Source organism: Taudactylus pleione, unplaced genomic scaffold, assembly GCF_031769625.1.
Source record: "Taudactylus pleione unplaced genomic scaffold, aTauple2 ptg000229l, whole genome shotgun sequence".
In the NCBI taxonomy this organism is placed as follows: Eukaryota; Metazoa; Chordata; class Amphibia; order Anura; family Myobatrachidae; genus Taudactylus; species Taudactylus pleione.
The window spans coordinates 310761-325639 of NW_028284631.1; the positions used below are offsets into that span (position 1 = coordinate 310761).

The following is a 14879-nucleotide window of genomic DNA, read 5'->3' on the forward strand; positions in this document are numbered from 1 at the left end:
GGGACACCCCCAAAAAAAATAAAAAAATACATTTTGGGGTGACAATTTTTTTTTTTTCAAACAAAAGGCCAAACTAACGAAATTAATACTGGTGGAGTTCCCAAGTATGTGGCAGGTGTTTTTTTTTTTATTGCGCAGAGTAGCGGCAGGTGTATTTTTGCAGAATTTATAAAATTACCTTTAGGGACTTAAAAATATGCTAGTACCCATTTTCATGTACCCCAAATTTGATGGGACCACTTTTAAAAACGAAAAAAAAAACCTAAATGCTCTTCTGCATCACTTCTTCAATGTCGGGAAAAAAACACCAGCCGCGGCTATTTAAAAACCCCGACTTTCTTCTGCAGGCAAAAACGGGGGTACCCATAGTGATCCCCAAGGTCTGGACATCTTTAGGGGGGTCCTACAATTATTTCCCCAAAAAAATTCCCGTTTGTTTTTGCCAATCCAAGTATCGCCGGGTGCCGTTTTCGCTTACTTTCAAATTGAATACGGGGATACGCAGGCACGCGCACGATACTTTAACGCCTGGAAAACAGGCGAAGCCAGCGTTAAGTCCGGGCCGTGTTAAGTTAACGCGGCTTGGCTCAAATTGAATACGGGCCTAAAGTTCTTGTGTAATGAAGCCGCACTGCACCACGAAGAATTCAGCGTGTTCACTTCCTTCAAGAAACTTGTTAGGAAGCTCAACAGAGGCCACTGGAGAGCCATGATCCTCTATGACTAAAAGAGTGGTCTGTGACAGCAGAAGATATTTTACCGCTTGTGAGCTGCTATTGCGGAAGAAGTACCACCCCGAACCACTGTGTTGAATGGTTTGTAGAATTTCGGCCCGAGACTCTGTCTATGGAAGATGAGTGCTACAGCTGACAAGTGTCCACCATCACCGAGGACAACGTTGCTGCCATGTGGGCCATAATTGAGCTGGACGCCAGGGTGACTGTGGCTCAGTTAGAGAAGGAGATAGTAATTCCATCTGGATCCATCCACTCGATACTCCACAAAAAGCATGGCCTGAGCAAGATTTCCTTATGCTGGGTGCCCGATCAGCTGACTCGAGAGCAGAAGGAGGCTCTGGTGGCTTGGAGCCGCAACATGCTGCCCAGATTTGATGGATGTCACTCAAACTGTGTCTGGGAGATTATCAATGGCGTTGAATCCTGGATCTACTGTTTTGACCCCCAAGACCAAGCAGTTGGCCAGTGGACCCCAGTTGGAGGTGTGCCACCACAGAAGTTCCGACGTGAGCACAGAGTGGCCAAGCAGATGGAGGCTATTTTTGTGGCCAAGACTGGTCATGTAGATACGTACCACTTGTACAGCAGTGCCCCGTCACTGGGGACTGGTACGTCAACCAATGCCTGCCGCGAGTGCTGGAAGCCAAAAACTGGCGCTCGTGGTGCTCTTCTCTCTCATGACAATGCACCTGCCCACAAGTCCAGAAAAGTGGTGGGTTTCCTGGCCCACGAATGTATCCAGGAGCTTGGTCGTCCACCATACAGTCCAGACCTGGCCCCATAGAATAGGAACATAGAATTTGATGGCAGATAAGAACCACTTGGTCCATTTAGTCTGCTCCATTTTTAAACATATTGTTACTTCAACCCTTATTGACCCATTGTTTCTTCTGAAGGATATCCTTGGGTCTATCCCATGCATGTTTAAATTGCTCTAATGTCTTCTATCACCTCTGATGGGAGGCTATTCCACTTGTCCACTACCCTTTGTGAAGTAATTTTATCCTCAAATTTCCCCTGAACCTACCACCCTCAAGTTTCAGAACATGTCCTCTTGTTCTAATACTTCTCCCTGCGACGACTTCATGTTTTTTTTTTGTTTTGTTTTTTTGGAACATATTAAAAGTACAGTCATCTGGATAAGGTCTTAGTGTTTAGAAAATGTCAACACCTCTGATTTTTCTTTGACAATAAATAAATACAGATTTCTAGTGTTCCCTCTAGCTCTGGCGGCAGGCAGGGCGCCGGAGCTAGAGAGGGCAATCTTGTGCGCCGCGCAAGAAAAGGGGGCGTGGTTATGAAAAGGGGGCGTGTCTATAAGACGCGTCCCCTTTTCGTCATACTTGGGGGCGTGCCCGGCGCTTACGGACATGCCGGGCAGCCCCCAAGCGCTGCAGAAAGGGAGAATAGATGCCGGGCGCATGCGCCCGGTGTCTATTCTCCGGCGGTGACCGGGTCACCACATGTTTCTCCACCCGCGGGACACTGCGTCCCGCGGGTGAGAACGGCTCCCGCGGGCTGTTAGGGCAGGGCGCTTTTTGCCCTCCTCCTGGATTTCGTTATATGAAATTGAGGTGAGTTACCACCCTTGCCTTGTGTGTGTCTGGGGGTACCTGTATCACAGGCAATTTACAACATTGGGCAGACATTCTTCTTTTACTCTTGGCTAAAGCTGAGTACACACCTCTGCGATATGCCGATGCTGCTATGCTATGTAATGATATATCGCGATACCGTACACCCTGCATGATCCACTGTATGACGATGCAGTATATCGTTACGTGCTTAATGTAACAGTACCGCATCATCCGTTGCATGGTGCCATCTGATGTGCAGCACGTCAGATGGGAAGATGCGACCACACAATTCATTAAACGATGAATTGGGTGGATTTGGGGGTACACACTGTGTACAGTGGTCATTGTGATCTATTGCTGATCGCAAGATTGGCCAATACATTGTATAGTGTGTGCCCGGCTTTTAGTCTAGCGCAATTATGTCTTCTATGGGATTTAGGGAGACACTAAAGCTGGGTACACACTAGACGATGTGTATACCTAGCAATGGCAGATATATCGGGCAGTCCATACACACTGCACAATCTCTGGTGTACGACTGTCCGATATATCGTTCCCCCGCCACATCCAGAACCATGGTGTCGTTCTTCAGATCTGAAGATGTGACTGATGTGCGGGAGCATGCAATTGTGCGTACACACTGGACGATTTGTCGCTCTGATTCGTCCCAAAACCACAAATAATCCAATATATAGTGTGTACCCAGCTTGAGAAATAAACACCTGTAATGGAGAATGTAAGCAAGTTGGTGGCTTTTGGGTCTTGGTAGCTGCCGTGTGTGTGTGTGTGTGTGTGTGTGTGTGTGTGTGTGTGTGTGTACGTACATAATATAGCTTGCATATCTATCAATCAACAGGAGTAAAGCACATCCAAGGCGTGGGGTCATTAAGTTCATGCTTTTCTTGAGACTTCTGTCTAGTTTAAGAGGTTTTTACTCACTCATTGTTCTATATGGCATTAATTGTCTGTGGTTTTTATGTTGTTAATCTTTGCCACGTATGCAGCACTGCTTGGTCTGCCTGGTAAAATGCATGTAAAATACTGCAGTGTTCCTAATTTCTGTTTGACCCATAAGGAAAGAAACTACTTTAACAATGTTATCACTCTTGCAAATCCAGATGGAAAACTTTTGACCATTTGTTTCCATGGAGAACTAACATTTATCTATTTTTTAATTAGAAGGTAAAAATGAAACTAGCATCCTTTTTTATTTCTATAGGTGCGCATACACAACGATTTTTTGAACGATTATTGATAAAAATATCGTTTATCGCTCAATCGTTGAAAAAATCGTTCACTTTCTGAGTTAAAACAATGAACGATTATCATTCATGCGCGTTCACGTTTGTAGTTCAGTCAGACTGACCAACTCCAACGATTTTCAGTAAGGGAATATGCAAAAATCGTTTGTAGTTCAAAAAAATATTTCATTACATTTAGTAAATGAACGATTTTAGTAAACTATTTTCGTTCATTATTCTCTTTGAAAAAATTAATGAAAATAGTTTACTAAAATCGTTCATTTACTAAATCGTTTGTATGCAGCTTATATCTCAAGCTTTGTTGGCCTAGCTGGACCATGTTTCTCCATTATCATGCCTGATATGTGCCTTGTTCCTCATTTGTATACACAGCCAATGGCAGATTAAAGGTAAGTCCATGACTAAAACAAGATGACTTTTAGTGGAACTTCTATTATTTTATTTTTAGATAGACTATCTCTGCTGTAGTGCTTAACTGTAGTAAGTAACATTGGTAATGCATGCAAAAGAGACAGAGCCTGCAATAGCTTATAACACAGGAAACTCTGTCCTCAGGACCCCAAACAGTGCATGTTTTCCAGGTCTCCTCACAGAATCATAAGTGAAATAATTACTCCACCTGTGGATCTTTTAAAATGTGTCAGTTAGTAATGAATACACCTGTGCACCTGTTAGGAGTTCTGGAAAATGTGAACTGTGTGGGGTCCCGAGGACCGAGTGTGAGAACCTCTGCCTTATGGAGCGTACACACGGTCAGATTTGTCAGACTTGTCAGATGAACGATTAAACGATTTGAACGATTTGAACGATTGAACGATTTTTGACTGCATTAAAATGAATGGAATCGTCCAAGTCTGACTGCAAACCCATCAGATGTCAGATATCGTTATCTGACAAACGGGAACGCGCATCGTTGATCGTCCATCGTTCAGGCATGTCAGATATGAACGATTTTCCTTCAGATATGAACGACTGAACGATTTTTAAATCGTTATCGTTCATATCTGAAGGAAAAATCTGATCGTGTGTATGCACCATAATAATATAGAGTGAAGAATCACAAGGGACACTGTGCTACTCACAACTGATCTGATCTAATATATTGTAATAACAAAGTGAAGCGCTTGTAATATGTGGATTGTCAGAGGTAATAGGCAAAGGTAAAATAGCAGAATTAAATAATTGGACAATAATAGGTAATAAGTCGCACACATCCCACATTAGAGAAGAGATAATGTGGTGTAAGGGAAATCGTTGCGGCAATCTATAGATATTTGTCTGTTTGTCTCTGACTAGCTGGACACCCTTTATGTAAATCTTGCAATTTTTTAAGTCATTACTATACTTCTGCTCATCCCTACTTTTACTTACTGCCTCCTGCTCATCCCTACTTTTACTTACTGCCTCCTGCTCATCCCTACTTTTACTTACTGCCTCCTGCTCATCCCTACTTTTACTTACTGCCTCCTGCTCATCCCTACTTTTACTTACTGCCTCCTGCTCATCCCTACTTTTACTTACTGCCTCCTGCTCATCCCTACTTTTACTTACTGCCTCCTTCTCATCCCTACTTTTACTTACTGCCTCCTGCTCATCCCTACTTTTACTTACTGCCTCCTGCTCACCCCTACTCTTTTTGTGATTCTTGTCCTCTCTGCCCCAGATCTTTTTTCTTGCTTTATCCCCGCCGGGCAGTAGGTTGTACGGGGATGCAGAGCCGTAACTAGACTTTCTGGTGCCCTGAGCATTGGCGCCCCCCTCATTTTTCAAATAGGGACATAATGACCCAAAAAGGGGAATGGCCTCATGGGGAAGAGATAGGGGAGGCCAGGAGATGCTGGGGATGAATAAGAAGAGGAACCTACAAGTGTGAATGACAATAAACAGATAATTGACAGGCCCAAACAGCGCTCCCTGCCCTGCAGTTCCCTGTGCCATGGCACAGGCCGCACTACCGTTGTTGTTGTCGTCATTTATTTATATGACGCCACAAGTGTTCCGCAGCGCCTTACAAAGTACATAACCAAAAAAGTGACATACAATACAATGCAATGCAATGCAGGACAAGGACATGAATAATAAACATTGATATATTGATGGCCATAACACCTAAATAAGCAACAGAGCATAAGCACCAAGTGTGAGGTGCCCTAGTGGTGGGTAAGATGTAGATGAAACCAAAGTAGGGAGAAGCACAAGAGGGCAGAGGGCCCTGCTCGCAAGAGCTTACATTCTCAAGGGGAGGGGCAGACAGACGGGCATGATACAGATGGGCAAGACAGGGACGAGGGAGCATGTAGCAGCAAGTTGCGGCCCTGCGGGGATGCGGCGCTTTGGGGCAGGGGATAGTCCCGGGTGGTGCAGCTCGGGCACATCACAGTACAGAGTGGTGTCAGGCTGGAGGGCAGAGTTTCCCTCCCCCTGTATAAAATAAAAGGGCTGTGCTGTTCGGACGGGAACAGACGCCTGAACACATTGGAGAGGAGACCTGCGTCCACTCTGTCTGTGTAGGAGCTGGAAAATAAAATCTGGGGACTGTATTTGGGACACTGTATCTGGGAGCTGTATAAAAACTACATTCTGTGCTGCCAGCACTAAATAACTTGATGCTGATTTCAATAGAGGGACCAGATCCTACAGACTGATTATGAAAAAGCTGCAGACAACTGGTCCTCTAAGAAGAAGAGGAGAATTAATATATAAAATGTTATTTCAAGTTTAAACATTATAAGGTCAGGGTTTAAAACACATTCTATTATTGTGAAGGCCCCCACCCGGCTACTTCTTGATGTCACCCGGCTGGAAAAACTTTCTGGGCAGAAGTGTGTGTGTAGGAATGATAAAATAGGAGTAAGCAGTAGGGTGACCCAGCTGGAGCAGTCACAGCAGACTTTAATAGTAATACACCTCCATTTAATGAATTGTCTATCATGTAACCCTTGTGTATGGTTACTGGGTGCAACTCTCAGATGTAATCAAGAAGGAGACAACCGCATTTAGTTTAAGTACTTTTAGTACATGGTAACATGAGACGGTGAAGGGCTGTACTTCAGCATAAACAAAACCTATAGATTGGATCTCACACAAGTAGCGTAATGTAATTCGGAGCTTCTCATTTTATGGAACTTTTTTTTATTTGTCTCTGTAGCATAGATCAAGAGTTCTAACCCATATCTCTAATGCGTGCTATTTTTACACTTCTAACATAGTACAGTCCGTCTATCTCAATAGACTGATTCCTCATTGGAAATACCAACAGTATCACCACCTCTTCTGCACTGTAACAGACATTCTAGCTTTAAAGTGATAACCAGATTGTTTCCAAACAAGCTTTGCTATTACTTTGTGTTTGGAATGTGAAGCATGGCATGCCGCAGAGAATCTGAGGTTCCATATTTAGTTTTAGCAGGGGCAGTTATTTTACTTCTATGGGGAACAGTGCCACCTTGTGGCCAAATTATCATTGAGAAAACAACACTTAAATGGATTGCACTATTTTGAGGAAGCCTTCATGGACTTGGGCAGACCACTGTTTTATTAGAAGATAATATATTTGGTTTACAAAACAAGTAGATTTCGGTGAATGTACCACAGTTATTATGAATTAGCATTGTTGCCCAGATTTGTAAAAACTCTTACCTGTTTTTCCTAACTTTTCAATGAATGTAACGAATTGTTCTTTGGTCGCCACCTCATCAACAAAGTATACTAGGTGCTCTTGCATAGTCAATGTCAGCGTGGTCTGTAGCTGCGACGGTTCTATAGGAGGGTATCCACTTAGCGATTTAACCAAGTGATTGCACGATAACAACGTAATCACGCATGCATCGGGCAGGTTTTGGTCGGAAATGACCAGCGTTGCGTGTGCCAGCTGGTCATTTCCGACATCTCATCGCCCGTACATGCTTGTCATCATGACAATCCCGTCAGGTTCAGCATGTGCGGGGATGATGGATGTGCCTGGACTGAACAAGTGAACGTTCAGTGTAGGCACATCACTAGACCTACAAACAGCACGATTGCAATGTCGTAATCGTGCTCTCGTTTGTATATCTATACGTGGATACGCGGCATAAGGCACACTATACATAGGAGAGCTGAATTTGTGCCTTTTTAGCTCTAGGTGATTGGTTTTGGGCTACATCCAGGTCACTAAATGGTGACCAGACTAAACGGACATCCTAAAAATTTTATAGATTGTAATGATTATGCTGTGTGTGTGTGTGTGTATATATGTGTATGTATGTGTGTATGTGTGTGTATATATATATATATATATATATATATATATATATATATATATATATATTTATTTATTTATTTATTATGGCTTATTGTGGAGTGGCTGTATGATATGTTTCATGCATGTTGTCCACACTCTCCTCTGATAATCTTCTCTTCTGTTTATTTTCAGACCTATTTATTTGTTGCCATCACTCCAGCTTCTCCCTCAACCCCCCCTTGATTTCCAAAATGAAGATAAAGGAGGACATGCATCCAGTGCTACTTTGCATCTTCCATGGCTTTATGAGGCTTTATGACGTTATCATTTTTGTTCCCTGGTACTTACTCTCTGGAGCAAGGGAGAGGCAACGCCGGGCAAATCGGGTAAAAGCCAAGCCTCTGAGTGATGATCCAACCAACCCCTTCCGGTCAGTGGACAGCCCGCTCAGCCTCGCCTCCTCCCTCTATCCGGGCTATGATACCCTTGACAAGGTCTTCAAGCATGCAACAGAACTTTTTAAAAGCAAGGGATGCCTGGGAACCAGAGAGGTTCTGAGTGAGGAAGACGAGATCCAGCCTAACGGAAAGGTCTTTAAAAAGGTATGTGTGTTTTTTACATTTGTAGTTGGAAAAGCTGTGAAATGAATCCCTGGAGATTTAAAGTGTGCTCTTGTCTGTAATGCCCAGTGTAGACGGCTACATAATTTATAGACTGCACCAATTTATGAGAGGACTACACACCAGTGTCTCAGTGAAGCCATACATTCTTTGTGAATTCATGGTTGAAGGTCACAGGGGTCTTTAAATTACACTACTCAACAGTTCTCTTTCAAAATTCCCATTGTTACTCATGTTTGCTTTGTTTAAACATTTGTGGGGTTTTTGTTTTTTTTAAAGGATTTTGCTTGATAAAAACAAGTTTCTATAAAATCTGTTTGGCCAAAACAGACACGTTAGCTTGAGCTTTAGCTTGGCTACGAAGTAATATTTATATACAGGACCAGAATTTGTTACAAATGTTCTCAGACGTTATTTCAAAAAAGTATTTCTGTTATTGGTAATTAAGCCAAAATGGACACGTGTTTATTTTTTTTACTCCTTTTGGTCAGATATTTGCTTAATTACGGTTATTATAGTGATGAGTGGGGCTCGTCCTCCGGGTATACAACAACATTGCGGATGACTAACTCCACTCGTTGTCCGCAGCGTGGTGCAAAAAAACTCCAAAACCTAACAACCAGTGGGGACCCCCAGCAGCTGTTGGGTCGCGTCGGAAAAATTACGTCGCCGTAGACGCGCCAAAATCCCCTTTTGAAGAAAAAAAAAAGTAAAAACAAATGAATGAAAGTGATAGGGCAGAGACTTCACGTCCCTTTAACTCCCCAATCGCACCACCTTGAAAATGTGGCTACAGTTTTTAGAAAGAGGGGAGTTCCCTCTTCCAAGTGGCATGCACATATAAAAGTTAATGCACTGCTGAAAAATTATTTATTCCAGTTATTGTGGAAGATCTGCCCCAAGCTGGCTACAAATTATTAGGGGGCAGCCATTTTAGAAGGGGGGGGGGGAGTCACCTTTGTATATATTGCCTTGTGACCACCAGGCAATGTTACGGAAAACGTATGTGTCCACTCGCCCCCATAATGACAGCTGCAACCAAGTGGGCACCCATATTTAAAACTTTCAAATGATGTGGCCCCCTAGCAGCTATTGTCTGGTGATCACCTGTGACCTCTAGACCATATTACCCTGCACTACTGAAAGCAGATGTTTTCCATATACAGTATGTGGGGAGGGCACTGCGTGCCCTATCATGCTCGTACGTACATCTGTAAATGTGGGGGTCACCCACATACCGTATGATAGAGGGGAGTTTTCTCTTTCAAATGATTGTTTTGTGATTACCTGTGATCATCGGACCACATCGCCCAGCGCTACAGGAAAAAATTGTTTTTCATAGATCGGCGAAGAGCAAATTTTGCCCATTCTCCCTCATACCAGCCTGCACACACATGGGGGCAGCCTGTCTTGAAAGAGGGTAGTCTTTAGACACAGTCACTGACACCAACATGCTCATACATTGTTGCTGTAGCCACTACACACCCCTGTCTGTTGGCCACCTCCACAGATACCCCCAAAAAACGCCCATCGAAATGACATGGATCTCATGCAATTTCGGTCTGCGCCCTCCAGCGCCAACTATCTGGACGCATGCGCAGTGAGAAAACATTGAGCGCTTGCGTCTGATGCTTTCCCTGCATTTGACTCCTAAATGTAATATAATGCCCCCAAATCATATATTATCGGCAGACACCAAAGCGATCTATACATATCCTTGTGCAGGCATGCACTTAAAAAATAGAGAACATAAAAACAAAGTACTGTACATCATCACATTAGCATATACACCAGTTACAGCAACAACTCTCCTTGACTTTTTCCATACAATCTGGTACTGATGACACGCTTATCCTAAGTGCTGCCGCAGGACACATAAAGGAAGGCATCCCTATGAACCAGCACAGGATTGTGTGGGAGGGCAAGTGGTAAGTTGCAATCATGAGAGGTGCGATCAGACCTTCTGCCTGCAACAGCCAGTAATGCGTGCTGCAGAGAGACTTCCCTGGCTGGCGTGCAACATCTGACATGGCCGTTCTACACGTACTTTCCGAGCCAGACCGACGGCTGTCTCCCAACAAACACCTGTGTAACATGGTGTCACATGTTTATCATCATCATCACTACTGAGCACTGTATAACACCAGTACCAATGTGGCAGAGACAGGACCTGCTGACCTGGATCCCTGCACTGCCCACACGCTGGAAAAAACTGATCCCAACACTCCGTGCCAACAGCACAGCAATGGCCCCCGGACCATAGGTGTCAGCGCACATGCTGCTAGGACATAGTTGGGGTTGTGCGGCCAGCTTGGCAGATAAACTGGGAAACAGGCAAACTCCGTTCCCTCTTTCTTCCCAGAGAGCAATGAAAGCGGTACAAGATAAACCTCCTCCAATGTCGGCTTTTGTCCGGAGATGAATTGGCGCTTAATTAAAGGCAGGGTGCATGTATTGGTTTAATAAAAAAAGAGAAAAAAAACTTTACTGTTCGATCTCAGGTGTAAGTGGGTCCCCTTTAGCATCCCCTCTGAAAAAAGAAACCTGAGAATAAGTGGGTTTTATTGCACCATAAATGCCCCCTACCATTATACTCTGTAATAATTAAATGGCTTTCCTCTGTATTTGCTGTACAAAATAGTTGTCACATATTCTGTATATATAAATAATTGGCGCCCCATAGCTAGAATTTCTAGTGGGCTCTTAATACTCCAGACTGCACCAGTGGCTACCATTTGATCAGTTCTACAGATGTGTCCTCATACATTGTTGCTGTAGTCCTGCCAAACAGCCCATCTCCGTGTGCCAGGTTTCGTCTGACTCTGCTAGTGCTGTGTATTTTTTATTTTTTTTTGCTCCTTTTTCTTCCATAAATGTGTCTTGGGGCCGTATCCAATTAGCCGTGGTAAATTACCGCGGCTAATTAGCTCACCCGGAGCTATCCAATTAGCCCGTAGTCGGCATGACAACGGAACTTATCGTTTTTTTTTTTCCGGGAACCTGATGTGTCCCGAAAAATAATCGACGATCAGTGTCGTTTTTTCGCCCAAAAAAAGGTGAGAACACATAGGAGCCGTGATAAGCTTGCGGCCCTATGTATTAACGGGCGAACTATCCTATTAATTAGCCCGAATTAATAGGATAGGGATAAAAAAAAATATTGGCGAAAATCGGGTATTATCGGTGAAAAATCCCCTTTTTTTTTTTTTGCTGATCGCGGTGATCAATTAGCGCCTGAACAGTGTTCGGGGCTAATTGTATATGGCCCTTAGTCGCAATGTGATGCACCAGGAGACTGCTCTGATTAATTTGATGTGTGACACTTGTATATCTGGGTGTGACTGAGCCTGAATCTGTATACGAAGTCCTACGATGCTCCAATGGCGTTTTTTTTCCATGTCAAATTCCATTGTGCTTAATTTACGGACTCCGTCACGCACAAATATACAAGTGTTGCATATCAAATTAGTGCACTCTTTTAGTGCGCCCTAGTCACATTGCATTGCGACTAAGACTCCTATTTGAGTGAAAAAGACACTCACCGCAAACAGTGTTGCACGAGACCTGGTGGTTCACTTACACCAGGCGTCTTGCGCCACATGGCGTATTGCGGCTAGATGTATGAGGACACATCTGTACAAGGCTGTAACATAGCACAAATACGCCATGTGCCGGACCCACACCCTGAGCGTGCAACATCATGACCTCTCGTGCATGAAGTCGTGATGTTGCGCTGTTGGGGTTTGGCCTGCAGCACCGGTAAATACAGTGCTGACCGGACGTCCTGAGGATGCCTGCTTGGCTGCACAGATTGCAGTGTGCCCGTCTGTGGACAGCACTGCACCAGCGATCCCGGCTGCAGGGTGCTGTTCCAGGCACCCTAATAGCCAGAAGCAAGGTCCGCGGGGCGACGACTGTACCACCCACAGAGCCCTTGCGCTCTGTGCAGTGGCAATGATCGCACACCCCTGTATGTCTGCGCACAAGTGTACTCCAAAGTGTTGCAGTTTTACATATCACCACTAGGAGACAGTATTTCTATTCCAATAGGTCATAATCACTAAACTGTGCTGGTTGAGATATGGTTGCACATTGTAACCACTTTTTCTCTGCTATAAGTGACTTTACACTCTCTATGGTGTATATAGTAATGGTGTTTGGTAAGATTAAAAGAATGTATGCCCACATAGTACATTCCTTCCTCCTACGTTTGCTGCATTTCATTGTTTGTATTAGTAATGCTTCATGTTATTGTATCTTATTGACACATGCACCCTTGTACATAAATGTCATGTACAGATTACCTTGTTTTATTTTATAATAAGCTACAAGGGACACTCAGACTCCTTTTATAATATTCCTTATATCAGGAAATGGCACCTCCTCTGCTGGCCTAGCATGCTGGGGGTTGTAGTTTAGGACTAAGAGGGACTTTGTTTGCCTATTCTAGCCTCTAGTCTAGTTACTTATATTGTAATATATGTGCAGTTATTTTATACCTGAATAGCTGTAATTGAACAGGGAGGAGACAGAGCAATAATTGCATTATACGTTAGTTATTCTGCAGTATTTTATATCCCCATACCTGGGCATTGCAGCCTGCGCACTCAGGGGACAGGCAGCTGTACAGAGTAGATGTAAGTCAATAATCTTCATTCATCTTATATAGTAAGTGTAGATATTTATGGAATAAATCTGTAGGGAACAGCACTTGAAAAACTGTAAGAAATAATACATTATAGTACACTTTTATTTCTATGTAATAATAAACGGTCATAAAACCCATAAATAACATAGTAGTAAAATTGAGTGTCAAGAAGATCTACAGTAGTAGGACATTTAGTATAACTATAGCTGATGGAGCAGGTATCACTTTTCCAACACTGCTTTTTTTAGTACATGGTGCAGCACGCAGTCAGTTTGTAATAAATTCTGTGAGGAGTGAGAGATGCCCAACATATAAGATGATTACGCATCACAGGTATGTTACATACCTCTGATGAAACTAAAAGTACCTGTGGTGAAACGCATTAGTGCACTCTTTAGAGGACTATTATTGGACCAACAGTAAGGACATATTATGACCGACTGACCACCTCTCCATGTACTGGACAATTGAGTGTTCCAGCTCCCTAGGTGACCGTGGAGGAGGACATTCATGTGGACGAGGCAGGCCCTTGCTATGGACTCCGTACTCATCTCACGTGACTGGTAGACCTCCTATATGCTGGGTATTTCTCACTCCTGTCACTTGATGGAATTTATTACAAGCTGACTGTGCGGTTGCACCGTGTACTGCAAAAATAGTGTTGGGCTAGTGGTACTTGCTCCCAGAGTTATATTTATGCTAAAAGTCCTACTAGAGCTTATTTTCACAACTCAGATTTACTAATGTGCTGTTTATGGTTTATATGTGCATTATAGTGTTTTATGCTTTTATTTCCATGTAATAATACATTTTATTCTGTACAATCTGCAGTTTTGTAGCTTGTTCTCAAGCGCTTTTCTTTATACATTTCTTCCATTCAATATTTTTGGGAGAATGACTACCTCCATACAGTTACAGCAGTTATGGTTTGGAACAACAACTCTGGAAGCTCCCCAGTAGGTCCTGTACCGATCTTTTCCCTTTTCTTTAGTGTAGACATTTATGTGCAATTTCTATACATCTCCTTATACAGGTTGCTCACTTGTGTATACTGGGGTATGCAAGCCTTCCATCTGATAGAGTGCAGGGCTTTTGCATGTGACAGCCATTGACGTGCTCTAGGACAGCTCCCCAGAGAGTCACTGAGCTCATCCACTGCTCAAGCTCGTATGTTATTGTGCACATGGAAAAGCCTCCTGACTAGGTTCCTAAAGGGGAAATGATGGTGTAAATGAAATGGGTGTGTTTGCCTGCATTGATTTCTGCATTGCTGCTCGCTAATGCTGTCATGCTGCTGACAAAATGGAAAATCTCACTCCTGTGTCTATTCTGAAGCTGACGTTTAGATGTCTACACTTGATGGGGTCACCATACGTCGTCTGATTCAGCTTAGGTTTAGTTAACAGCATAGGGTTTTCCTTTGGGGGCTAACATAGAGACTGTGTACATGTAAAACCTAGGAGACCATATTTGATTTGTTGTATTTCTCCTTTAAAGGAAATAGCACACACATGAAGGTAAAATGCACTGTGGTCTTTCCAATGTAAATGTATAGTGGCTTAGTTCTCTGAGGATCCAGTCACTTAAATACAGGAGTGGTGACTTGATCTATTAAAAAGTAAAAAGGAGAATGGTGTCTGACTTTTCTGTTTTTGTGCTATTATTCACCCTGGATTGTGCTGAAGCCCCACTTTTATTTTCATCTTATTTACCCGTCTTCGTGCAAGCCCGCTTTCATTGCTCATAGGGTGATTTGCGTAGCACAGAAAAGAGAATAGCAGGTGCTCACACTCCATGGTGTCTGCTGACCTCT

The 14879-nt window shown here is 43.3% G+C and overlaps 1 protein-coding gene across 1 annotated transcript in view; it reads left to right on the plus strand.

The window, feature by feature from the left end:
- The window catches only part of ACSL3 (acyl-CoA synthetase long chain family member 3), a 111046-nt gene that overhangs the window by 44210 nt on the left and 51957 nt on the right, over positions 1–14879 (plus strand). The window contains exon 2 of the mRNA XM_088479181.1: positions 7991–8400. Within this exon, the coding sequence (XP_088335307.1) occupies positions 8050–8400 (351 nt within the window). The 5' untranslated portion in view covers positions 7991–8049. The remainder of the gene's footprint in view (positions 1–7990; positions 8401–14879) is intronic.